This window comes from Hyalella azteca, unplaced genomic scaffold (assembly GCF_000764305.2).
Source record: "Hyalella azteca isolate HAZT.00-mixed unplaced genomic scaffold, Hazt_2.0.2 contig6498, whole genome shotgun sequence".
Taxonomy (NCBI): Eukaryota; Metazoa; Arthropoda; class Malacostraca; order Amphipoda; family Hyalellidae; genus Hyalella; species Hyalella azteca.
The window spans coordinates 449,005-476,296 of NW_025936659.1; the positions used below are offsets into that span (position 1 = coordinate 449,005).

The 27,292-nt window shown below is 37.0% G+C and overlaps 1 protein-coding gene across 2 annotated transcripts in view; it reads left to right on the forward strand.

The window, feature by feature from the left end:
• The first annotated feature begins 1,785 nt into the window (after window positions 1-1,785).
• The window catches only part of LOC108675898, a 59,443-nt gene continuing 33,936 nt past the window's right edge, over window positions 1,786-27,292 (forward strand). For both annotated transcript variants that reach the window (XM_018163950.2, XM_047880868.1), the window contains exons 1-2: window positions 1,786-1,806; window positions 3,730-5,215. In XM_018163950.2, coding sequence (XP_018019439.2) covers window positions 3,739-5,215 — 1,477 coding nt within the window. In that variant the 5' untranslated portion in view covers window positions 1,786-1,806; window positions 3,730-3,738. The remainder of the gene's footprint in view (window positions 1,807-3,729; window positions 5,216-27,292) is intronic.

Consider the following 27,292-nt stretch of genomic DNA (forward strand, 5'->3'; position numbering starts at 1 on the left):
TATACTTTGTTATATAGTAGGCAAAATATAAAATGGTTTGATATTATATCCCTCTAGCGACATGAATTGCTGCATAAAGTCTCCTTATGCAGATACTTGAAGTCATTGAGCTATAAAAATGTAATTATATTTCAATCTGTAGTCTACGAACAAGATCTAATTCTGGAATTTAGTTTCCTGCGACACTAATTTGACGCATCTCTCTGACCTTCGTCTCTGACAAAAATCACGCACCATGATCATTGATAATACGATGTGTCAGAGTTCCTCCTACTTACAAATATTATATTGAATTAGACTTGTGGGTCACGCGCTGGCAGGTCTCGGTAGATCCAATAATAATTTGATGTCAGACGGGCAGTTTAAATGATATGCTTCCTTTGCGTAATGAAGCTTAAGTATGTACTCTAAAATTTGAGTCGCGAACTCAATTCATACAACGAAGATATTTGAGGCAAAGGAGATCCTATAGCCTCAAGTTCACATGAGGTCCTAGCATGAAGTGAATCGATTTTTCGGCAAGAACTTTTGGGATTTTATCTGATTTACTTTCCAAACTTGAACTCAAGTTTGAATAACATAATCTTGAAGTTATTTTACAATGTTTCCAGCTTATTAATCATATGTGTAGTTGGGAGAGACGCTTATGCATTGAAAGTGTTCGCCATGAGCAAATTGTCGATAGGGTGTTTAGGATTTTGCTGCTAGAAGAAATAAAAATAATTCCACATCGTCCAAGAAAGCTGCAAGAAGCTCAAAAACAGTACAAACTGTTTTTAACAGGGTAAACTGTTATAAGATTATAATCAGGTTATAATGTTTTTGGTTATCGATAGTATATATTTTCAGTAAAAGAGAAATCAGCAAACTGACCTCAAGAAATTAAACCAACTCCGTTATTCATGAAAAGAAATTGTTTCAGCTTTAGTGAGCTTACTTTTTCGGCCTTATTATCTATTTTGACAACCACACAAAAGCGTTATTTCATACCAAAATGTTCTAAGAATCCACAGGAAACATGAATGGGGTTGTTTTTATCTCTTATAGTTTAATTTTGATTCAAGTGGAAACAGTACAAATCTGAATATTCAGGCAGTATGAGCAAATTTGTTACGCAAGGAAAGGTAGCAGAAATTTAACTATTCACACAGTATGAACATCATTAGTCATTCGCATATATGCTAATTATTTGCGTAAACAACAAAGAGTTTCATACATTTAAATATTCATTTACTACAAGCATTACTCATGCAAGGAAGGGTAGCATAAACAAGTAAACACGACGAGGACCTGTTATTAGCGTAAACAACAAAGACGTGTATACATTTAAATATTCATCTAGTACAAACATTACACATGCAAGGAAGGGTAGCATAAACAAGTAAACACGATGAGGACCTGTTATTAGCGTAAACAACAAAGAGTTGCATACATTTAAATATTCATTCAGTACAAGCATTACTCATGCAAGAAAGGGTATAGCATAAACAAGTAAACACGATGAGGACCTGTTATTAGCATAAACAACAAAGTTTTGCACACATATAAATATTCATTTATTACAAGCATTACTCATGCAAGGAAGGGTATAGCATAAACAAGTAAACACGATGAGGACCTGCAATGAGTAACCAGCCGGGCGCGAGAACCTGAAACAGAAGGTGCGGGATCGGTTACGGCTCCTGTAACGCTACACGTACGACGCGACGCCAGCTCTGGCTGCCTCATTCGTGGCCAGCGAGCCTAACTGAGAGCAGCTGAAGCCTTTTATATCCATTAATAAGGCGTTTTATATCCATTAATAAGGTGAGGAACATGTTATTTGACATATGTATATAGGTGAGGGACATAAATTTTGAATAAGGTGAGGGACATATAATTTGACATATGCAGTTGAGGGACATGTATTTTGAATAAGGTGAGGGAACATATTTATAATTGCCTTTGATTTATTATGCAGTATTATAAATGTTAACCTGCTATGCTATAAAGCGGCATAGACATTAATTACACCTTTTTGTTAAGCAAAGCTAAGAAATATGAGATGGTGAAGTTTGAATCGGTTGCATGACGGTCATGGGTTTTAGGCAAGCTTCAGATTCACTAATAATACTTTCGATAATAAATTTCGATGAAAACGCCAAATTTCATGCAATCCTTTTTCATTAAATAATTTGTATTGTTCAGATTTTTGCCGGTATTTAAAACCAATCTGTAATAATTATCAGCGATATATAAATCCCATACAAATTTGAAATTCTTAGTTGCTTTCGCCTATGAAACAAATGCACGGGAAATCCGTAAAAGTTACATTTGACCGAGGTTTGATGAATTCCAGCCTACCACTTACTGGTAAAATCAAGAAGACATCGAAAGTCGTATAGAATTCGTGACCATGAAAGAAAAAAAATGCAATTGTAAACTCGTTACTCAAGCGTGTACCTCAAAAAGTGCAAGCTGCCAAAACGTATGTCTGGTCTTAGGCTTCGAGTTCATTTTAAGTGTACAAAATAAAAAAGTTTTAAATGAAGGCCAAAGGTATTCTCGCGCGATATTAAAATCGAATGGCTGATGATTCATATCTGAATTATCAACTTATTCTGATAATTGGTTGTAGGTGATATTGTCCAGAGTTCAGGATGTGAAATTTGATGCGAGTAACACTAATAAGAACAGTTTTTTAAGAATAAAAATCGCTTCATCGAATTCTCTAACCGAATTTACGAGTCCACGGCGAGTTGCCAATGTAGAATTTGATGCAAACTATGCTCAAAATGACCGTTTTCTAAGAACGAAATTCACCTGTTTAAGTCTACGGGCATTTGAATTCTACTTTTAGTAAATCTCCTTGGTCGGTGTGAGCATGGTTGAATTAATACTGTATTAATTCAACCATGGGTGTGAGGATGTCTGACAGATCTCTGATCAATTGACGGGTAAGACCGAATAGATCTTTTCGATAGGCGAGAAATAAGTGGCCAGACTAAAATAAATTATTTCTTACCGAAATTTAAAAGTCCACTTTGAGGATCTCAGAGCGTCCAAAAGGAAAATATTGAGCTTATTTCATATGTTGAGCTCAGGGTTTCCACGGATTGTCTTGTTTTAGCTGAGGTTTAAGGTTACGGAGCAGGACTCGCTAGCAATACTGAGTTATTGCTAGCGAGTCCACTTTTTTCCACTTATTAAACAAAAAATGGAGTTTTATGTTCTATTTCTGACAATGATGGGCGACAGGAATGATAAAATTATGGTGATGATAAGTTCAACAGAGACATAGTCCTAAAAAATTGACCACTTTCCTTTTGAAGACAACCAATATTTTTTTTCCATCATGGTACGAAGAGTCTGCGATAAAATAGCATTTCGAAGATTGCACGTTCAGCGGGCTGATTGCACCTTTGCAGATATTTTTAACATTTATTGCATTCGGCGAGCTCGAATTACCCTTCGCAATTTTTCAAGGTATACAACTTTACCAATGGGAATAATTAACAAAGTTGGAGTTGGATTGTAATTTTAATTTGGATGTTTTCTGCTATATGGGAAAAATTTACTGTTTAATTTGAACGTTTACCCGGAGAGCTAAAACGACCCTCGATATGAACGTCGAGTATCGAACTCGAATATCGAAATCGTGTATCGTGTTTGCTACATTAAACGAAGGGAATGTTTTACTGCTGTTGTTTAATATTTACAAAGTGTTATTCATATTGATTATTTCTCCAGGGCCCAGCGATGTCTGACGCGTACAAGTCTTTACCCAGAGCGATCGCGTCGACTATCCCCCGACGCCCAAACTTCCGAGACTCGTGGTGTGAGAAGCAACCAACATCAGCGAGCGAAATCAGCTCGCACTTCATAGACGAGGATTGTCAGAACATTGAGAAGGACGCAGTAAAGCGAAAAAGTGCTTTCTTCCAGTCTATTAGTGACAAAAGAGAAGAAGAGGCCATGAAGGCTAGAAGGGAAACTGGCCAGGTACGAAAAGTAGCTAGAATTTTTGAGAGAAATTCATGTTCTGAAGTGAATTTTACGGCCAGGGAGTCCAATTTGAAGACTTCTGATGATATGGAGATCATAAAGTATAAAGTGAAGTATCCGTACTGGCAAGGAAGTAGGGTGAAATCTCATCGACACACAGTCAGTAATTTTCCCAAGTGGGATGCTATCTCTCAAGAAGGCTTAAACCCAAATCTACTTGACCCGAAAAATTCATCTTTTTCCGACGAAATTCGAGCTAAAGTTGGCCGAGTAGATTTTATAAAAAGAAGACTCCAAGAGTTGCATAAAACCAACACATCACCAGTACATTCGTCTAGTGCATTTAATGAGGAAAATGGAAAAGAAAATTTCGAGGTCCCCGAGTTAGTCGAACGCTCTCATTCATCAATCAAACCACCAGTGAGTCGAAGAACAATTTTCAATGAAGTGCGACCGCCAGTTGTTCATCCTGCTACGAATGGCGGAGAAAAGTACGACGCAGTAGAAAGATCACAGCTCAAGAGGAGAGAATCGGCAGGTGAAGTTGAATTGGATCTTGCGGGTGGTCAACCCGCACCTGAAACGACGCATGTGTTCAGTGTTAAATCGGAGTTGGTAAGGAGTGGTTGTGTTGTGACTCAGCTGCGACGCGAAGACTCGGACGAGCATTCTAGTACGTTTTCCGACGATGATCAAGAAGCAAGTGATGCTAGCACCTGCACAGTAATTGATACTAAAAATGATTTCAACTCGAAAAATTTCGTGAGAAATGCTAATGTAACAATGGTCGGATCTGTTGACAGTTGTGCACCCCACGATTATATACGCGGGCATGGAACTGATAACCAAGATATGGAGTTGCTAGCGAACTCGGATCTTATACCAGAATCTGAAAATTCCATCAAGGTTCCCACTCAGCCCCGAATAGTAGCAGCAGCATTAAAATCTTATAGGGATATCCCAGAGGAAATCTTCGACAGCTTACCAGAGAGCTCGGTGGACCCGGTGCCTGATGATAGTGTTGCGGCAGTTACAGTCCCGGCGACTAAAGACGACATAGTCGAGACGAATGAAGAGGCGTCACCGAGGCAGGTGCAGGACTGGGTGGTCATGCAGGAGGGACGGAAGGCTCTCTTCGAATCGTCCATCCTGAGTCCGAGGTGGACAGGAACACAAGATGACGCAGAAAGCTCGGACGGATCGTCACTGTCAGGCGTCAGCGATCCGACTCGTGAGTACATAGTTGTTTTTAGACGGAATCCCTAATTATAATGCGAAAAGTTCAAAAGTTTGCCCGGACAATTTGTAAAAGGAAAAGCAAGAATTGAGATTTAATTTCATGGAATAAACAATGCAAATTTTTTTCAAACTCATAAAATTTTCGATCTAACTATTGTTTAAATTCAGACGTAATTAATACACTTTCAGCTTGATTTTTGCTTATATTTTGCAAATTAAACCATTTCTATTTTGATGTATTGACCGTTATCTTATACAATATACTAATCGTATTATTTACTAATTATATACAAATGCACTGTAATTATAGTTACAAACAGAAGACAAAAAAGGTTTAAGAAATGAATGTGAAGGAAGCTAATGTCTGAGAATATGCTAATTTTGATCGCGTTTAATGTATAAATGATAAAAATGCAAGTCTAAAAAGTTGCTGCTAGCTTCTCACAGATGTTTTTGATTTAATGTTTACCAAGGGACTGTGAACCTTTTTACGACTAAAAAATATATTGTATATCACGATTAGCCAATGGAAGACAGTAAACAGCTCGACAAATGATTGGGCGGGTTTAATTTGTATTTCAAACTCTCTGGCTCCTGAGCCAAGCTTTCACGACAAATGGTGAAGTGTTGGTGAATCTCAGCGAGCTTTTCCAGTACCTTTAATTACAAGACTCCGCCCGCGGCGACTTGATGGTCATGCTCGCTTCACAATCGAGCCCTGGCGCTCCTATAATAGAGTAACCAACTCAATGGTTGCGCATCCGGTGCAGAGCTTCCCATGGTCCCAGTTCCTACCAACAGACCACGTCCACTGCGCCATCGCATGGCCTGAACTGCGTCGCTGGGAAAATTCAAACTACACGGAAACTTTATTTAGAAATTCCGGTGTTACCAGTGACTCATAAATAAAACCAAAGTTACAGTTAAATGCGTTTTTGATCAACGACACCACCAATAAAATTCCTCTTATAGAACCAGGAGTTTAGTTTCCCATAGCATAGCCCTGCTGCCTTACATGACTCCCGAGTCATAAGTCATGGAAAAACGTCTCATCCTCGGCGGTCCATAACGAAGTTTTTGCTGCCAAGAAGCCCACGGGGCATCGATGACTCGGAAGGCTTGAGGATAAGAAATAAGAGGGCGGTAATGGACGCGGTACTGTGAGAACTAGTTTCTTATATCCTCTGGGAACAACTTCGTTGAAGAAATAAATACCAATACTCGTGTTCAGGTTTTTGTTTGTTTTTTGCTGGATCAATAGCCGGATAGAATGTTTTCAATATGAAATGTTAAAGTATGACCCTGCAAGGGTGGATAAGTCTGAAAATTTTTAGGGAACGTTAAATTCAAACTGGGCTTTGTATTTTGTCCAGATCAGTACAAAATAAATAGTGACTAAATTTACAAGAGCAGAAATGCTGAAATTCAGAAGCTCCAGTATTGATTAATATATACTGGGGTTTTTGAAACAAATACCTATATATGCGCAGAACTTGGTTTTATCCAGTTATCGATCGCCGCTCGCGCTGTGGGACGAGGTCGGCCGTTTCACGGTTCCCAATTTTTGCACTGACTATAATAAATTTTAAGACATTTCAATCGTTCTAATTACTTATATATAATTACAGAAAAAAAGAGTGCTTCTGTGGTTAAATGATGCATGGTATCAGAGAAAATAATTATAAAAATTGCTCGTCCTAATTTATTATATGTAGATTTATCAGCCAGATACTTCTGTTGCACAGGCAAATTACCCCGCAAATTGATGGTAAATTTAATAGTAATTTTGGGATTCCTGTCTGACAAAATATGAATTATAGTAAAAGCGTTCCATCAGCCTCATCCAAGATGAACTTGCCTAAAATAAGTGGTTTGTTTATACCACTTACCAGTTTGTAAATATTTTCACCTACACCAGTCAAGACAAAGGAATATGAGATCATGAATGTTTTCCGAACATGCGGCCCAGGAAGGTTCACGCTCTCAATGATCAGACCGTGTATGTTTGCGTTCCAGTGATTGACGGTTAGTAAACACAAACGTAACTGTACCTCAGATACTGACAGCAACATCTAGTAGGAACATAGCAGATGTAACGGGCCCTCCCTTTTTTTTGTATACGTACGCGCAACCATCTTTGTCTACTCAATATCTTTTGATCGCACGAGATGAGAATTCATCGCATCCGTGACTGTCTGACCTCGATCGCATTTTCGAAGCAGCGTTTATTGATGTAGCGGGCCTTTTGTTCACATTTCACGCTAGGTTTGTTGGGAGATTCGTCGGCGTCTTACATTAATGCGGACAGTTGTGAGCAGCGCTTGTCGTTTTCTCTTTGGATGTTTAGTGGGAATTTGAGCAAAACAATACAATAGGATTTTTGAAATATAGAGTCTACAAGCAAACTTGTTAAGATTTCGGACGGATTGGCTTTTGGCTTTTGGGGTAAATACGTAAGATGTGACTCGATTTACTTAAAATTGTTTAAAAATTAATTTATCGATATTTCTTAGTGTGCTTTCATTCTATAATGTCATATCGATTTTAATAATATGTTATTTGCTGCATTCTAATTACTGCGAACTTTCAATCAAGTTTGGATGGATTTATTGGACGACTGAGTGCATGAGCAGATTATGAAATCAATCATGCCTCTTAATTGTAAAGTTTCATTACGTTTGCATTGTTACATTTGTAATGCCTAATTTGAAAAAAATAAAACATTCAATTAGTTATTTAAATTATATACTTTACTCAAGAGAACCTAAAATTTCATCCACTTAACAAAAATCATACGTACATGACATATCATGTAAGTGTGAAGAACACAGTTCAAATACGTAGAACGTATATTAATAACATAAAACTTATGTGTTTAATTAATATAAAATTTGCTTATAGACTATTAGCAACATACAAATGTAAGTTACATATAAAATATGCTCACTATACTCATTTAATATATACACGAGGAAGAATTTGCATAGAACGCAATAAGACGCTGGTTTTCGTGGCATGCGCTCTGTAGCCTCGCCGCTTTTTGCAGCAGCTCTAACCTTGGCAGTGGCGGCGCGAAGCTCAAGGACTGCCATCTCAAAATTTCAGCCTTCAGATACATAATAATAATAATGATTTATGGGGATTTTTCTGGTAGCACCTGACAGTGAAATTGGTCCTGGAAATAATGTATAACGCGCGTATAGAGTTTGAATTTATTTAGAGTATGTATTGCATATATTGATGTTTAGTTTCGGAATGTCGTATATGGGAGTTTTATAACGTTAGGAACTGTACTGGGGGTAAAAATTGAAAGCTCTCAAGTTCACATATCCATTTATAGTTTCATTTCCAGGATTTTGTTGTGATGGACAAAAATTTCTTACCTGCTGCCAATATTTGAGTAAAAATTCAAATTGTATTCAAAGAATTTTCAACAAATGAGCATAAATAAATATTTTTAATCATTATAGCGGATTTTTTAGTGGATATCTGCTGATCTTTATCGATGATGCGATCTTTAATGGTAAAAAAAATCTCGTATGTTTGACTGCGCCGGCTGCTGATGAAGATCCGGGTATCTGAGTGCCTGATGTGGCCAACTGGCCGTACTTTATTAAGCAACTTTGCATCATTTTACTCGAGCTTTATTTAAGTTTTTGGTCATTTTTGAAGATGTGACGCTCACTGCATGTTGATAGCTTAGCCCGAGGCTTGCTTCCGTGACACGAATACAAAAATTTGCCTCCTAAATTGACAATCTGAGTTGATAATAATAATATTAACATTATTATTATTATTAATATTATTATTATAATTATTATTTACTCAGATCTCAATATTCTAACTCAATAAACTGAGTCAATATTGCAGCGATATAATCCCTTTGGTTAGCGTCCAGATGTACATGTTTATTGTCTTTCAAAATATAGGTAGTTTTTTTTGTTTGTGTATGAAGCTCCTTTGTCTCATTGGACAAATATATCGCCTTGAATTTCTGGCTGTATTATGACCAGGTGGACAAAATATGTCGTCTGTCAAGTTTTTCCTGTGCATAAATTTCAGCAATGTTTCAGTTTTGTACTCGTAAGAAAATTGGTCTCTGATCGAGGGGCTATATCAACTTCCAGTTCCGAAATGTTTCAGTATGTATCAAATGGGTATAGTATCCTTGCTTGATAAAATCAGCCAATTTGTTTCGGCAAGTCATTTTTACATGGAATATCGGAGGATCCAGACTACGCTCCTAACCAGTCCTTAATCTTGATCAACTAAATGTTTCAGTATCTATCGTATGGGTATGGTATCCTTGCTTGATAAAATCAGCCAATTTGTTTCAGCAAGTCATTTTAACAGGGAATATCGGAGTATCCAGACCACACTCCTCTAACCAGTCCTTAATCTTGATCAACGAAATGTTTCAGTATCTATCATATGGGTATGGTCTCCTTGCTTGATAAAATCAAGCAAGGAATTTTTTTTATTCATTTTTAAATGGAATATCGTAGTATCCAGACCACAGGAGCGTCCAGACCACACTCCTAACCAGTCCTTAATCTCGATCAAGTCCCGCGGCGTCGCAATTGCAGGGTCTCTTCTTCAACTAAAGAAGGCGCGTCTGCCTCGGCTTCATTGCCATTCACAAGGACAAATTTACGTCTGCATCCTTGCAGCTTCATTCAATTTTATCACGTTGGACATTCATGAAATGTTTACATTTGATAAAGGAAGGCAGTTTCTTATCTTTATTTACAACTACTGTTCATTTTTATATATCTAAAGAAATACAAATAGAATGAATGCATTGCTTCTACTCGAAATGAAAATCATAAAATTAACTAAAAGCTTTCGATAGGTTAAACGTATTGATATGAACTTGATATTCACTATTCACATTAAAATATACTTAAACCTAAACTTCTATATACATGCGACATGCGATTCAATTATGGACCACGAAATATCGATTGCGTGCAACCAGGGCAGTATACATTCACGTATTAATGAACGCTTGATGCAAAAATGGTGAATAAGACTGGAAATTCTAACTGCTAATTTATCTTCCTAAAGAAAATGAAACCCAATTGAATTAAGTAACTAATTGAATTTGTATTCAGGGGAGAAAATTCAGCGGTGCATTTTGGCCTAAACTGGTTAGCTTTTATATCGACCGAAGCAATGCACGATCTCGAATACCTCTCGAAGTTTTTGAAGTGCTCATTATTATGCTTAGCCGATTATCTGATCGCTGTATATGGACTTCTTATCGTCTTCCATCGTTCTAGTTTATGCAGAAAACGACCCCCATCTAACGAATAAATACTAGCCCGGTTAAGTGATCAAATTCTTTTGGCTCGCTTGAGATCTCATCGTCGGACGTTGACTTATCATCGTCCTCTATCGTCTCAACTCAAAGCAAGCCAGCGTCCTTGAAGCAGACAATTCTTAAGAGTCCGAGTTAATTACACGCACCAAGCGTAACATTTTAATGCGTTGACAGGGACCGTAAACGCGCGGACTCCGACCATAATCCAAGAGACTGAGCAGAGCGCTCAACGTCCGAATCCTTGGACGGGTTCACGTAATACGTGTGAAATGTTCAGCATTCCAAATGTTCAGCATTCCACATTGAGTGCTCAACGTCCACGAATCCTTGGACGGGTTCACGTAATACGTGTGAAATGTTCAGCATTCCAAATGTTCAGCATTCCACTTTGACTCTTTATAATGGCGAGTTGGATGCTAGGGTTACCGGTAATGCTGGGAGTTATGGAAACCAACACAATTGATATTTTATTTGGTTTTCTCGGTAGAAACTGAATTTCAAATAGATGGAGACTTCAGGTTTGTGAAGCGAAACGAGTTATCAATTAATAAATAATCCGGTTTTAGTGACATGTCATGGTTTTGCGGTATTATATTCCTTCCATAATCTGCACCTCACTAATCGTTTACTCTTTTCTCAAAAACGTTTTCTGGTCCATAATGTGCTTACAGAATTTTTCTTTGGCTTACATCTTTCATGCATTCATGTGGTTTGACAAGCTGAGTGAAACCTTGGATGATAAGGTATATACATAGGAAGGCCGGCTGAGTCTCTCAGTGACGCCGTTCAATAGAAACTCTTTGAGTCTATTGTACTTTTATTGGTTCTCAAAGAAGAGCGAACGTGCTTCTCCGTGCTGACTGCATCCATGTGAAGCCTTATCTTGGAAGCACGTAATATTTTTCTCTAAATAATATTGGGATATTTTCTCCTGATAAGATTTAATAATTTTTCAACGTTATTCGTATAATTAAACGATGTATATATGATATTTGAAAAATGGGCAGATGAAGCAAATTGAAAATTTTTGTGAGCTTTCTTTTTTATTAGATTTGGGAGTCTTTTCCTGTTTTTCGAAGGGGTGGGGATGAAAAAAGACAGTAATAATTGAATTAGAGCAACTAGATCTTTTTAATGCACGGGACGTCACGCTCAGCCTGCAGAAGGATGGCAGACCACGATCAGCCTGCAGAAGGATGGCAGACCACGATCAGTCTGCAGAAGGATGGCAGGATGACAGACCACAATCAGCCTGCAGAAGGATGACAGACTCACCCTCAAAGGACGACAGACCACGCTCAGCCTGCAGAAGGATGGCAGGATGACAGACCACGTTCAGCCTGCAGAAGGATGACAGACCACGATCAGCCTGCAGCAGGATGACAGACCACGATCAGCCTGCAGAATGATAACAGACCACGTTCAGCCTGCAGAATGATAACAGACCACGTTCAGCCTGCAGAAGGATGACAGACTCACCCCTAAAAGAGCCTGGGAAGGGATGCACAGCGTCAAGGAAGTGACGACCCCTGGCGGTTGGGGCGAATTTTTTATCGGTCCTGTTCACGATGACGACTGCCTCGTATCATGAGATGAGAGCGACCCGTCCTCTGCGAGATAACCGAGCCATGGATTTTGCGAAACTTGAGTAGAGATGAGTGTTATACATGGCCATAACAAGTAGAGATGTGTGTAGATAACCATAACAAATAGAGATGAGTGTAGATAACCATTATAAGTATAGATGAGTGTAGATAACCAGATAACCATAACAAGTAGAGATGAGTGTAGATAACCATAACAAGTAGAGATGAGTGTAGATAACCATTACAAGTATAGATGAGTGTACATAAACATAACAAGTAGAGATGAGTGTAGATAACCATAGCAAGTAGAGATGAGTGTAGATAACTATAACAAGTAGAGATGTGTTTAGATAACCATAAGAAGTAGAGATGAGTGTAGATAACCATTACAAGTAGAGATGAGATGAATAACCAAGTCATACTGCCCTAGGTTTGTTCAAATTTTGACTACAAAAGCATCAGTATTATCCTTTGTTTGATAACATTGCCAGGTCAGTGAAGCATCAAACTTGTAACTTACTAAAGATGGCTTTATGAATGAGCTAAGGTTGATATCTCCTAACTATACTCTTGACTTGAGCTTCTCGAAAAGTGTTACACTCTCTGGATATTTCGTTGGCTAATAATTAGTGCATTGTTTATACGTTTTAATTTTATTTCATTGTTGTTGGCGTGGACATTCAATTTATAGTCCCTGGTCTCTAATATTCATTTGTTATTTATATCATCTACATTTGCTTTATTGTTTCAGCGCATGGTTAATTAGGCACAATGAATTTCATGCCCAAAGGGTTTGAGTACAATACTCTATATCCACAATGATACTTTGAGTACAATACACTATATACATATACTCTATATACTCTCTATATACATATATTTATATACTCTATATACCCTATATTGAGTACAATACCGGTACTCTAAGTTTGAGTACAATACTCTATATCCACAATGATACTCTCATTGAATGCGTGGGCGGAAGAGACCCGACAAGAAGTTACGAACTATCACGCAACGGAAGTGTACTACAAAATTCGTGAGAAAGGAAGCCTCGAAGGAAGCTCTGGCCGGGCAGAGATGTGCGAAGTCGATCACAGTTGGCGGGACAGGCGAGGCAGCAGGCGGAGTTGTCATTTGCTACGTTTGTCGATATTTGCCTTGAATTACAAGCGAGTTTGAGATAAAAATACAGGAATAGATATTTTTTTGCTGAATTTAACGCGAGCGTGGATTGAGGACGTTTTGCGTGCTGGTAATTGATATCTTCTTCCCAGATTTGAGATATAATACATGAATAGCAATTTTTTTGATGAATTTTAGGCGAGTCTGGATTGAGGACGTTTCACGTGTTGGTAATTGTTATCTTCGTCCCAGATTTGAGATATAATACAAGAATAGCAATTTTTTTGCTGAATTTGAGGCGAGTCTGGATTGAGGACGTTTCACGCGCTGGTAATTGTTATCTTCTTCGCAGAAACTATCTTGTTTAGTGATATGCGTTTTAGACATGATGAGAAAAGTCACACTTGGTATTGATTATAAAATATATACTGCGAGTGAGGCGGCTTACCTAAATTCGTCCATTGAATACCTGGCTAAAATGAATGCAGGTTTGAATGTCATTGCTTTTTATAGAACAAAAACAGTGATAGAGAATATATTAATTATTGTTGGAATGTGATATAATTTATTTAAAATATGGACATCAGTAAAATAAAGCCTTGTTTATTATGTTTCTAATCGATTGCTGGTTGTTTGAATTCTGCAATTTCATGCTCTCTATTGCCGCTCATTTCATGAATTCGCGCGCATTATATGATTTTTTGTCTTGATTGACAATTATTACTATATCACTAATTACTAAATATTGTAATTATTACTATACTACCCTATGCTCTTAAGGGGATCGCCTAACCTAAATTGGAGATAGCCTATAACTCCTAAAGTTATTATCCGATCATCATGAAACTTCACATTCAAACGTAAAATGTAAAAATAAAAACATTTTACTTCTATGAATTTTTCGAAAAAATTGATAGAAAACGTGATATTCATAGAAAACGGAAAAATAACGGTTACTATAGAAAATCACACGTCACGTCGATCAATTTCTTGTAAATTTATCTTTAGTCTTCTAGACTCGCCGATCATGTCTACTCTCCACGTCACGTCGATCAATTTCTTGTAAATGCTGCTCAACAGGTTGCTGGTTTCTCCCACACTTGGTCAGATCGTGAAACGGCCAGAATCATAGAGGTAACTGTGAGCTCAGCAGCCCTTGCATTCAATGATTTGAATGATATTGTTTGCATGATAATTTACTTGGCTTCCGAGCCTTTGGGGTTTATTTTTTGCCAAGTTGTGACGTGTGTATAATGAATGTGTATTCTACAGATCTGGTGCTAGTCGCAGGTTATGTAGGGACATTGTTTTTCATGAATTTTCGGTTGAAGCTTAGGAAAAATCATCGAATCGTTCGCCTGTGATATTAAATCGTGGAAACTGTAACCGAAATTTTTATAGCTACAATCAAAATCATTTTTAAGGAACGATTCTTGGTTCTCATTGCAGTATATTCATTATAAATTGGATAGTTGTAAGTAAGTGATACAAATTATTGTAGTGTACGGTTAGATAACGAAACCTCATGCGTTAATTTTAAACGAAACTTAAGCGATATTTTTATTTAGTATACGCGCGTGTTGAGGTATAATTTTTATTTTATTCATTTATTCGGTATATAATTTTTAAGGTATAAGGTATAAGGTAAGGTATATGGTAAGGTATAAGGTATAATTTTTATTTTATTCATTTTTATTCATTTGTAGGTTTACTAGTTAATGCTCATCTGTTAAAGCTTGAATAATTGGGAGTCAAAATTTCTAAAATACTCAACAGTGAATTGTTAAATTCATAGTTTTATTAACAGGAGTCCGTTATTTCGAGAGAAATAATCTCTAAATACTGATATTTTATGACGCTGTTATTTCATGAATGAGACTTCATGTTACTTTTTATTCCATTTTTTAAGAGCTGTTGTTTCTAGGATGACACTCGATGTTGTTTTTTTAAATCAATTCTTCCAAGCGCTGTCGCTTCATGAATGACACTTCATATGAATTTTTATTCAACTAATTCGACGCGTATACAATCTAGCCATGCATGACCACGAGCTAACGCCTCGACACTTTCTTGCCTTAGCAGGCTCTTCAATTTGGGTCTGATCTCTTTCATACAAAAGCTGAGTGTAAAAGAAGCGTTCAGTATTTAAAATTTTGCTTGCGGTTAGTAAAAAATTTCTCTCAAGTTTTGCTGCTGTGCGTTGCCTTTTATCAGTGCACTTGGCTAATTGTTTATTGTGTTCACGAAGAAACACAAGTCAAAGTTAGTTGAAACTTTTTTTCGTTTTGGGAAATTATTTGAAGGTGAAAGCATAAGATTCTTTACCGTTTATTCGTTTATTAAAATCTTGAGCGCGTTGTCGGAGAACATGCATGTGAAACAGTTTGTGCATGTGTAAAGTTTACCTCTCCAAATTACGTTTCGAATATTTTTCAGATATCTTTTGTTTATAATATAATTAATAGTTCTAAATGAGTCGTATTGATTGTGTTTTGCCGATATTGGATGCTCACTGTAACATGAATTATGTGTCAGAGCTACCAAAAAAATTTCATACCAGCTATTTCATTATACATTTTTCACTTCATTCTCCAGTTATCCTTGACATTTTGTTTAAGAGTGATCGGTTAGTTCAGAGTTTCCCAAAACTCACTTACGATGCATTTTTTAAATTCCAATACTTACAACGCGTGAATCTCAAAATAAAAATGGTCAGCGTTTTGATAATTAATTTCGAGAACTACGAACGTAATCGATCGTACGTACTGTATGTGCAGGCGTACGTAGCCAATCAACATAGAGTTACTGTACGCGGCAACGGTAATTTTTGAACAGTTTTACACGGTTTACTCTTGCGATGAACATGCTACGGACTGCTTGCTACTTCCGTTGTCCTGTTACGCAAGGTGGCCTACAGTAATAATCTTTTATGTTAGTACGTTAAAATGATGCTGGCAACTACTTCAAATATGTCGTTATGTGAGGAGGGAAACTGTCTCGTATATTAACTATACGAGTTTTGTTTCTAAAGTCCTGTGGTTGTCTTGCACAAGCGTGAGTTTGTACAAAAGAAAGGAACATGTAAGAAAGACGGAAAATAATTTCTATCATAAAGGTATCAATTTGCTTAGTCTAATTTCAATGATTATACGAAAGATATGTCGTGTGCAGAATAGTTCACGTGTAAACGGTTGGCTATAATATTTTGCCGTTTTCATATTTTTTCGTATCACTGAAATTCCGCAAGAGTTATCCGCTCTCTGGGCCTCGAAAGTTATTATTGACCACGTATACAATTATCTTCGTCTGGAAGAGAAGGGTAACAAAATTCCTTCGTGTATTTTCTCTACTCACTTCCCATTGTTTCATTCTCTCGCAACCAACTACTGGGAAAAATTCATTATAAATAGGCGTCGGCGATATACTCGTATTTGTTCTCGTGCAAGACTCTGGGAGGAAAAAAATCGACCTTTCATTCTCAGCCTGACCGAGGCTAGATTTGTTAATGTCATGAGTGGGCGCCGATATCGAGTTGTTGTGAAAGTAAATGTTCAGTTTAATTCATTTTTAATTTGCCCACTGCCGTTTGTGCGTCGGTATATTTTTGGTTGCTGTTTTTTTGTCGTGATGCTGCACCGAAGCTGATGAATTGAAAATAATTTTATTGTTCAATTTGACGAAAAACGTAATGCATTTACTCAAACCTTTACATTCTTCGATGGCGAAACCATCAATAGGATTGTAATAAAAAGAAAATTATAGCCATAATTGACAACGGATGTCCGTTTAAAAATAATACTTTGATTTGATTACTTTACTGCACTTGCTTGCGATGTGTGATGGAATTGAATAAGATTTCGCTTTTAAATTCCGTTTATTTTTTCTGCAATTTTCCATTCACCTAATGGCGGGCTTCATTCAAGTAACGAGTGCTGTTGAATATTTTCTTAATTCTAAGAATTGATCGATTTAATCACAAGTTTAGGAGCTTACATTGCGTGTTAAAACTTCATCATTGTCACTACTTTTTTCTAGCCACATCGCAGTTTCGGCTCTTGGGCTTACAATCATAAAAAAATTGTCTCGCATATTCGGCATGCGGCGTGCCTATCTCGCACCAAGGATGTCGCATCACATGTAGAACCTGATCATCGAAACTGCGATGTTTGATGATCTCGTAGGAATATCATAGACCGTGACCTGCTAACAATAGAGGCTAGTCAACAAAGCAGGTTTGTTGATCAGACTTGTGCGGGGACTGAGGGCGTTGACAATAACAAGTCCTTAGTAAAGCCTCTTGCTTTTGATGAAGAGCGCGCCGTTGCAGGCAACTTAGACGCGCCTCCAAGTTTATTGGTGCGTTGGACTTATCCTGGCGTAACCCAAAATGATACGTTGTGTTACTGTTTACTTTATTTGAATAGGGATAATCGGAAAAGGTGTTGAGTTTTCATGGTATATGGGAAATTATTAATGTTGCACTTTAGAAAAAATTCCCCAGTATTAATGTTTTCCGATGTTTATTGGTGCGTTGGACTTATCCTGGCGTAGCCCAAAATGATACGTTGTGTTACTATTTACTTTATTTGAATAGGGATAATCAGGAAAGGTGCTGGTTTTTCCAGGCATATGGGAATTTATTAATGTTGCACTTTAGAAAAAATTCCCCAGCATTAATGTTTTCCGATGTTTATTGGTGCGTTGGATTTATCCTGGCGTGGCATTAAATGATACGTTGTGTTACTGTTTACTTTATTTGAATAGGGATAATCAGAAAAGGTGCTGGTTTTTCCAGGTATATGGTAATTTATTAATGTTGCACTTTTGCCGTAAGAAAAATTGCCCTAAGTGAATGTTTTACGATGTTTATTGGTGCGTTTGGGTTATACTGGCGTAGCCCAAAATGATACATTGCGTTACTACTTACTTTATTTGCATAATATTGATTGAAAGAAATGCTGTTTGTCCAGTTATATGAGATTTATTGATGCTGCAATTTAGAAATTTTTTCCGAAGGATATGCTTTCCCCGTGTAAATCATGACAAAAAAGTTGAAGCCTGACACTTCTTAGCTAAAATGACTTCAAGCAACCGCTTCACTTTCTAGTCTGGAAAAATGATATTCTTCCAACGTATTGTCTTTATTTTTCCGAGTCAAAGTAGGACGACAAATCGACAAGACGCAACATCACAGAATATCGCGAGTTTTCTGAATTATGGAAGTAAAAGTCAAATGACTGAGAGACTTCAACGTTGAATAGTGCGAGACAATTTATTGCAGATTCAAGATGAAAGAAGTTGAGGGTTTATGGAATAAAAAATTAATCATATGTTTGATTATTCTTAATCATTATTATGATTTACGTTTTTAACATTCCTTCTTATATAATGCATTCAATTATTAAAATGAATTTATTTTATGTATTAAGATATTATTTAATCCGTTTAATAAACCATAATCACGTCTTACTCTTGTCACGATGAATCATAATAAAAAATATTTACTTGAGATAAAAAATCGTGGTCAATACAGCGCGCTGCAGTATGTATAATATCCGTGGGAACCTGAGACGAAATCCGGCATAATGCAAGGCAAGAATCTCCAAATGATGTCACTGTGCAAAAAAAAACTTTGGTCTTGGTTTTTCTGGGCGTTCACGAGTGTATTTTTCATCATATTGTATGGTCCTTGAGTGGGATTGGACGGCGCAAACGTGACGCGTCTGGTTTTATTTGAGGGATTACGTAAGAAGAAAAATCATTGGCCTTCATCTGAGTGATGACGTAAGAAGAAAAATCCGACGCCCTGACTCCCGTAAACGAATTATATTTGAATTGTACTGAGGTGAAGCATAGAGTGAATATGCTAATGCACTAACCACTGTTCTAAACGACAGTTTAATTTTAGGACTGTTCAATGAAACCTAAATATTTTACCAGAAATCTACATGAACTGAATTTTTCATTCCCAGGTATCGTAAGTTTCAATTTTCATGACTATTTTTAGCGCACTTTCTCATTTATGTAAAAAAGGCGCTATTGTGCTCGTCATGTCCGTCTGTCTGTCCGTCTGTCCGTGATTTCACGTTTTCGTCGACGAGAAAATGCGCTCTCTGTCACTCAATGCAGCGAGTACAGAGTTATATTTTTATATGGTATTTGTCCCGTGCGGTTCAAAGTTTGGAGCTCGAAAGTTTGTAGCTCTGAAGACAGCCAGGGAGAGTTATAGCAGCGCTGTTTTTAATGTTCTTGCATTGAAGTCTCCACGCCAGGCCACGGACCGCAGAACTTCAGCTTTCTTCTTTTTACTGCCAATGTGGCTGCTGTTGTAAACTAAAGTAGCAGTTTATGATTTTGACGTCACAAAATACGTGAATTGACATAAATGGCATCGGCTGTTTATGTCATGAGAGCTTACGGATTTGAAAATAACGCAAATAGACCGGCGAATGATGCATAATTAATATTTTTTTAGGAAAAAATCACGATGAATTTAAAACGTCAAAGAAAATCCTGTTTTATAGAAGCCAAGAATAGCTAAACTAATTTAAATATTGACATAATACTTCACAAAGACCTATTGCAACAAATTTTCATCGTTGAGAAAATATCAAGAAAGGAAATATGGAAGCTATTAGATTCTATATAATAAATCCTTTTCATTTCTATTAATATTTGAACGACTGTCAAGAACCTGTTGAACACCCAATAAATCTCGTAAATCTCACAAAACCAGATTTATTTTAACCCTAAATTTGCCTGTGCTCTTATGTTTTCGGCCTCCCTCCCACCTCATTTTCTGAAAGTAAATTTGCTAGCCGCCACACCAGCTTTATGAACGTTACATAAATGTATATTTTTACCCAATCTATATATTTTATCATAAATTTTTATTTTACGCACAACGAAGACGGAGGTTAACTCAGCGTCACGTCACTTTCTTACGGTGGTCGTAGTGAAGTCGTTATAGTTGTCTCATTACTGTCGTCAAAAACTAGATTAGGTAAAAATATATATTTATGTAAGCTACATATGCATGATATATTACATTTATATATACACTGTCACGTCACTTTCTTGCGGTGGTCGTAGTGAACTCGTTAGTCGTCTCATTACTGTCGTCCAAAACTCGATTAGGTAAAAATATATATTTATGTAAGGTACTACATATACATATATTACAAATATTTATACACTGTCACGTCACTTTCTTACGATGGTCGTAGTGAAGTCGTTAGTCGTCTCATTACTGTCGTCAAAAACTAGATTAGGTAAAAATATATATTTATGTAAGGTACATATACATATATTACATATATTTATACACTGTCACGTCACTTTCTTACGGTGGTCGTAGTGAAGTCGTTAGTTGTCTCATTACTGCGTCCAAAACTAGATTAGGTAAAAATATATATTAATGTAAGGTACATATATTACATATATTTATACACTGTCACGTCACTTTCTTACGGTGGTCGCAGTTAAGTCGTTAGACGTCCCATTACTGCGTCCAAAACCCCATATAGTCCTGGTCCCATTTTTCCTGAGGGAACCACACGGCCGCGACAGTCACAAAGTGTGGGCGGTTGAGCAAGCAGTTTTTCCATCAACTCTCGCTCAAGTCGGCCGCTTTGCTGCACTGGAACCGTAATGGAAGACTTCACTTTGCTCTCACTTTCAGATCGTTTGAGCTGAGCAACGAACTTGCTTCCTGTCGCACCAGAATTTCAAGTTAGACAAAGACGCACATGAAGCGATCTGTTGCAATGTGCACTAAATGTTGCAATATATCCTTATTTTCATACACTTATGTTTGCTTATAGTCCAAAGAATGGTTCAAACCGTCAATTAGTGTCGAATTTTGGTTGCATGTTTTCGTTTAACATGCTAACGTAGTGACAAAATATTTTTATCTGTAAGAATCCAAGCAAAGAAATACCATGTAATCGTACTTCATTATTAATTTGGTCTTACACAAAAAATTTTGGCACATGAATATGATACAATTTTAATCAAATTATTTATGAATAAGTGTGAGCTCGAGCTGCTCTCAGTGTTTGGTTAGGAGAGGAACTCGAGGCAAAGTTCAGCGGTTCTGAATAAGGAGCAATCAACGGGCACGCCTTAGTATATCCTGTCACCCCGTAGCAAGTTGGAAGCTTGTTAATTCATTTTAATTAATTCAAACGTCGTATCAATTTCACACAAGTAAAAAATAATTATTAAACGCTATATTACATGCAGAAATTGCAAAACTGGACGGTGTACGTTTTTACTAAATGTTCGTTTAGTTCGAAAAAGATTTAAAATGCATAAAAAGCTACATAAAAGGCATTATTCTTGTAAACCTTTCTTGTCTGTTTCCGAAATAGCTAACACAAGACGGATATACTAACACATTTACAGTTCATCATCATATATCATCTATGTCATCAGATTCCCTGAGCACAAAGCAAACAGAATTCTTATACTATATAGGAGCTATTGAGCTTTTTAACCTGATGAAATCCTCCAATACCTGACAATATAAACGTTTGACCATTACCCTGCTACTTATTTATAAGATTGTTCTGTACTTGAAACAAATTCCTGAGGGAATATATATGGAAACTCGCATGTGGTTGTACGACCTCTATTACTTATCACTGACCACAGAGTGACGGTATGAAGGACTCATTTGCATTGCGACCTGCGAAGCATGAGAGTCGATCGATCACTTATTGTACCGCACGAAAGCTTTACGTAAACGCGCAGTGAGACGTGTAATATATACTGCACATGATCAATCATATAATATCATATATTATTACTGTATAAAATCTTACTATATGAGATTTTGCAACATATATTGTATGGTAATTCATCAGTCCTATATTATACTCGTACCTGTAACTGTCATTTTAAATTCCACATATATTAATATTATCATATATTATTACTGTATAAAATCTTACTATATGAGATTTTGCAACATATATTACATGGTAATTCATCAGTCCTATATTATACTCGTACCTGTACCTGTCATTTTAAATTCAAGTGCAGTGCGACCTGCATTGCACTGCGCTCTAATGATGAAGTCGCCTTTCTCTCTCAGTCCAACCCTTGATTGTGTGACGCAAGACGGGTAGTTAGGTTTCTTAACTTTGAACTTTTTACCATACTTCACATTCAATCGTCAATTGGATAGTTGGATCTTAATATTAATATTTAGCTGAGTAACCTTCACGAAGGAGTATGCACATTCAGAATTCAAAAGTAAAATTCAGGTTTAAAAATTTTGGCAATGCGTCCGACATTATACTAGACTATTTTAATGCTTGACAACGAAAATATTTTTCTTAGTTATCCTAATATTATAATGATGAAATGATTATATTCTCATCAGGAAATATATAATGCTTCGTATTACTTGAGAAAATGCCCAAAAATCATCTCGATGTGTAACCACATATGCCAAGGATAATAAAATTCTTCCAAATATAATTAAATATTAAAGAGCACGGAACAGGAACAGTTCTAAAGGACAGAAAACATTCATCAAAAATACAGATCAGAGACATTGTGACCTCACAGAACTGACATTGGCAGAGAGCTAATGGAAAGTAGTATATATTGGACAGCCGACTGCTATATGGCACATGTTGCAAAGAAAATATTTCTTTCACAATGTGATACATATCTGTTCCATGATTTCATAAGATTTCGTACAAGTGTTTTAAAGTTGCATTTGTTTCTTCAAAAAAGTGAATGGGTGACGGATTCCTGCAAACTCATTCTCGAAATTTATCATCCTCATGCAATTTATTTTAGCTCTGCAAATACGAACCTTCAGCTGCGCTGCCCAATTGTGGTAGCAGTGACAGCGCCCTTTTATATGGAAGCCAAGAACAAACAGGCACTGAAATCTTTTCCAAAAAATACTTACTGGTCCATTTGATTTTATGCAATTTTGAAGCTGAATTTTTTCATCTCCTCTGCTCATATAGAACAGAAATGTTCTTGTTTCGCGAAAAATAAATTCGATTGCCTACTTGCAAAATTTGAATTTTCAGGGTTTTCCTTAATGTACTTTGCTTGTATATTTCAGATGTAAGTAAGCAGTTAATGAACAAGTGAGTGAATGCCGACAGCTGTGCCCAGATACCAACTGAGTTCCGAATGCTACATTTATTCCATGATTCAAACTTAAATTTATTAGAGTCACTATCTCTAGTGGCGGCTGCATTGAAATTCCAATCAGGTAATCAAAAAGTAATCGAGACCACAAGCCTAGCATTCATCGAGGTCAGTTTCGATGCCTTAGATCGAGCTCCGACTAAAGCCAAAATTAAAAAAATTAATTAAAGTTAAAACCTCATTTTAAAGTATTATGATGGACCTCAATTCTATTGTTGATCAAACAATCTGAAAAAAATGCGTATTTCTGTTTTTAAAGTTTTTGATTGGAGTTGACACTTGGTGAAATTTTAACATGTATAAACAATTGATTCGTTGACTTTTTTTGCTCTGGAAATTAGTTTTCAATTGATACCGTCGTGCACTAGTATTGGGATGCTAATTCAGAGCTCACTGGCGTGAATGCGTTAATGGTTCATGAATGAAACAAACCGAGATTTTCATCTCGTGATCGTGGATAGAATCAGAGAGAATGGCATATACTAGTATACGTTTTAACGTACAATGATGTCAGCATTTAAAATAAGGCTGGTTTATTGAAGCACGTAATCTAATTAAGGACGCTGCGTTTATTCTTACAACCAGCACTTCGTACGATTACCAACGCCTGTACTTGCTCTGCTTGAACTAGTTGATGGATTTATAACAAAGAAAGAGGATTTGCACCCCAGTAAATATTACAATATTGCCATAAAATATCTCCATAATAAATGCACAGCTTGTGCATACTATATACAGGGCCTTGTAATACTAGATTATTTGCACTAAGAAGGAACACGAAAGCAACACATGAATGAACCATTTCCAGTATCAGACAAAAATATAACCTGCCACGATATGTTCCTGATGACTGACGCTATCAGGCGACATTGACTTTACAGTGGAACTTAGAAAATTTGCTTAAACGAATTATGTGAAATAAGATAAATATACGAACGGAACCTCACTCTCACACCCAAAGGTCCGATCTGTCATCTTCAAAATTGTTGTAATATGATGCGAGTAACAAATAACTGATTGCTCGTTCACAGTTCGTTCAACTGAGGTAATACTAACTCATTGTAGTAACAAATATTAGCGTCGTATGTAGCTTATGGCCTAATAAGCAATAACTATAACATGATAACTTATAAAAACTTCTTCGCTTGTACTCTGGATATTTGAATCAGTCAGGAGTAAATGATTGAAAAAGACACGCCTGTATCACTTCCAACTGCAACTGCATACTTTCGACTCGTTATGCCTATCTAGTTGTTATGGTAATGAGCTTAATAGTTGAGAAATTCTATCTTAGGTATATCTGGCATGCTTCTTAATGGATGAATGCTTACCCTTTTGATATCGCTTGCAATACCCGAGCTGCTAAAATACCATGCTGTTGCTGCAGCAGCACGCAGCACCCATGCTCAGCACCACAATAATTGTCGAGGTTTCTTCATCTGCAGCGTAACTTGTTTTCTCGACCACTCGTATTTTGGCGGCAAGGTCAAATCTGCTTCGAATGAGGAATTATTGAAAGGATTTCAGTAGCCGAAATTTGAATTGTTGACGAAATTCATTGGTGAATTCATTGATAAGAGCGAGAAAAATCGAGACTATTCTTCATATTGAACAATATGAAGAATATTGTTCAATATGTTCAATATTGAACAAACATACATATTGAACAAACTCAAGTCGTCTTGTTCAATATGTTCTATGTAGACCATTGTCTTGTTTATGACAATCATGACAATCTTCACAGTGACATTAAATGGATAAAAATTAAATCTTCTTGCATGGCACATCGAACTTGTTATCATTCTCGTCTTGTCTTCGAATAGACAATTCCGGAATCACTCGTTAGTGATCAGTTTCTAGGTCACAAATTGGTCCCAGCTTCCACCATTCTCGATTGAAATTCTCCCGTTGTCCATTGATCATGAAGATATTTGCAATAAATCTCATGTTCTCATTCTCTTCAACTGCAACTGTTGCGTAAAATTGTCGCTGTTGCGTGCGCAAGCGTACGCCTCCCCCTGTGAGCTCCAAGTAAACATGACCATCACGGCGCCCCAGATTGACATGAACACCACAACTGCTCCAGTTCCATGCACGCTTTCCTGTCCAGAGTTCCAGGCTGTGACCGCAGACGATCCACGCAATGCTTACCTGCTTTCCAGACTAGGATACGAGGATATCTGGGCTAATTAGAGTGAAAGAAATAAAATATTTCGGGGAACTGAGTTGTTGGGGTTTAGTATTTTTAGCGCATTTTCTCATTTATGGAAAAAATACCCTATTGTGCTCGTCATGTCCGTCCGTCTGTCCATCCGTCCGTCCGTCGGTCCGTGACTTCATGTTTTCGTCGACGAGAAATTCGCTCTCTGTGACTCACTGCAGTGAGTACTGAGTTATATATTTTTTAGATTTTGTTATCGTAAGGTGCCTTGTATTTGTGCCGCTATTTCTCATGACTATTAAACTAGATTTTTTAAGTATTCATTATATTTTACATTCTAAATCGTCCGTAAAACCGATAATCTTGAAAATCAGTGATTGAATTTAAGACGTTAAATTTGTTTCTCGCAATGAAGTGCAATTCCTGCCCCGCAGGATTATCAACATATACGCGACTCTCAATTCTTCAAGGTTTTTACGCTCTTTAAGCCTGAGCTTGCATCCGCTTTAGCGTTGCCTGTCCTAAGAATTCGAATGTTTTTGTGAGCTCCACGACTCTTCGAAAACCTTGCCCTGTGATCATCATTAAACGCTGCGACTGCCACCGGATATTGACGCGTCCTGCGTGAGGCTGATGTTTTACGGAGCGGCTCCTCGAATTTCCGCAAAATACCAAAACAGAGGAAAATCCCCGAGAAAAAAAAAACAGCGTTTACACGAGACGCCTTACGACTTCTGTCACATAGTATATAAATATGTAGGTATAACAGTACAGGATATCTATTAGTACGTAAATATCGAAAATAGTAAAATTCTATTAAAAATATTACTGTATTTATTTTATAATTGATGTTTCTTTGATTCAAGTATGCAATTTGCGTATAATTCATTTGAAAATAAATTTCATTGAATTTGTATGAGTACACGAATAATTTTTCATCGCCCTATTTTGTATCTTAAATGGACATCAGAGTTTCACTCACGATTGATAGAGATGCTAGTACCTGAGATTGCGAATCAAGTTCTTTAGAATCCTTGCCAACAACTCTCGATTGTTAGATGGTTTAGTTTTAGAATGATCCGTTTAAACCCACTTTCAACTCCCGGTTACAAATTTGAAGGAAATTATAATTTTTCGTGCCTGAAAACATTTATAAATACGTTTTTATTTAAGTGTTGCCAATATACACGTACAGCGGTATGCTCTGACATCACCGAGGATAATTCTTACCGGTTTCATCTTATGTACTCGTCGCGCCAGGTTCTGTAGCGTGGGCAGTAGAGGGTTGCTATCCACTCGGTTCTGACTCCAGGACGGCGACACGTTCTGATGTTGCAGGCGACGGAGAGATAATTAGGGAGAGTGGCGTTCCCACTCTGTACCATCATTAGAGTGTTCTAATCTGTTCTATCGTTTGGATGGAAGGCAGGTGATGCTGTGTGTTGAATAGAGGTAATAGAGAGGAGTGGTGTTCCCACTCGTACCATCATTAGAGTGTTCTAATCTGTTCTATCGTTAGGATGGAAGGCAGGTGATGCTGTGTGTTGAATAGAGGTAATTATGAAGAATTGTATTCCCACTCTATTCCATCGATGTAATTCCCCATAGAATTCTTTGCGTGAGAGTTAATTTTCCATGGAATTCTGTGTGTGAAAGGTAATTTTTCATAAAATTCTGTTCATTTCTGTGAAGTGT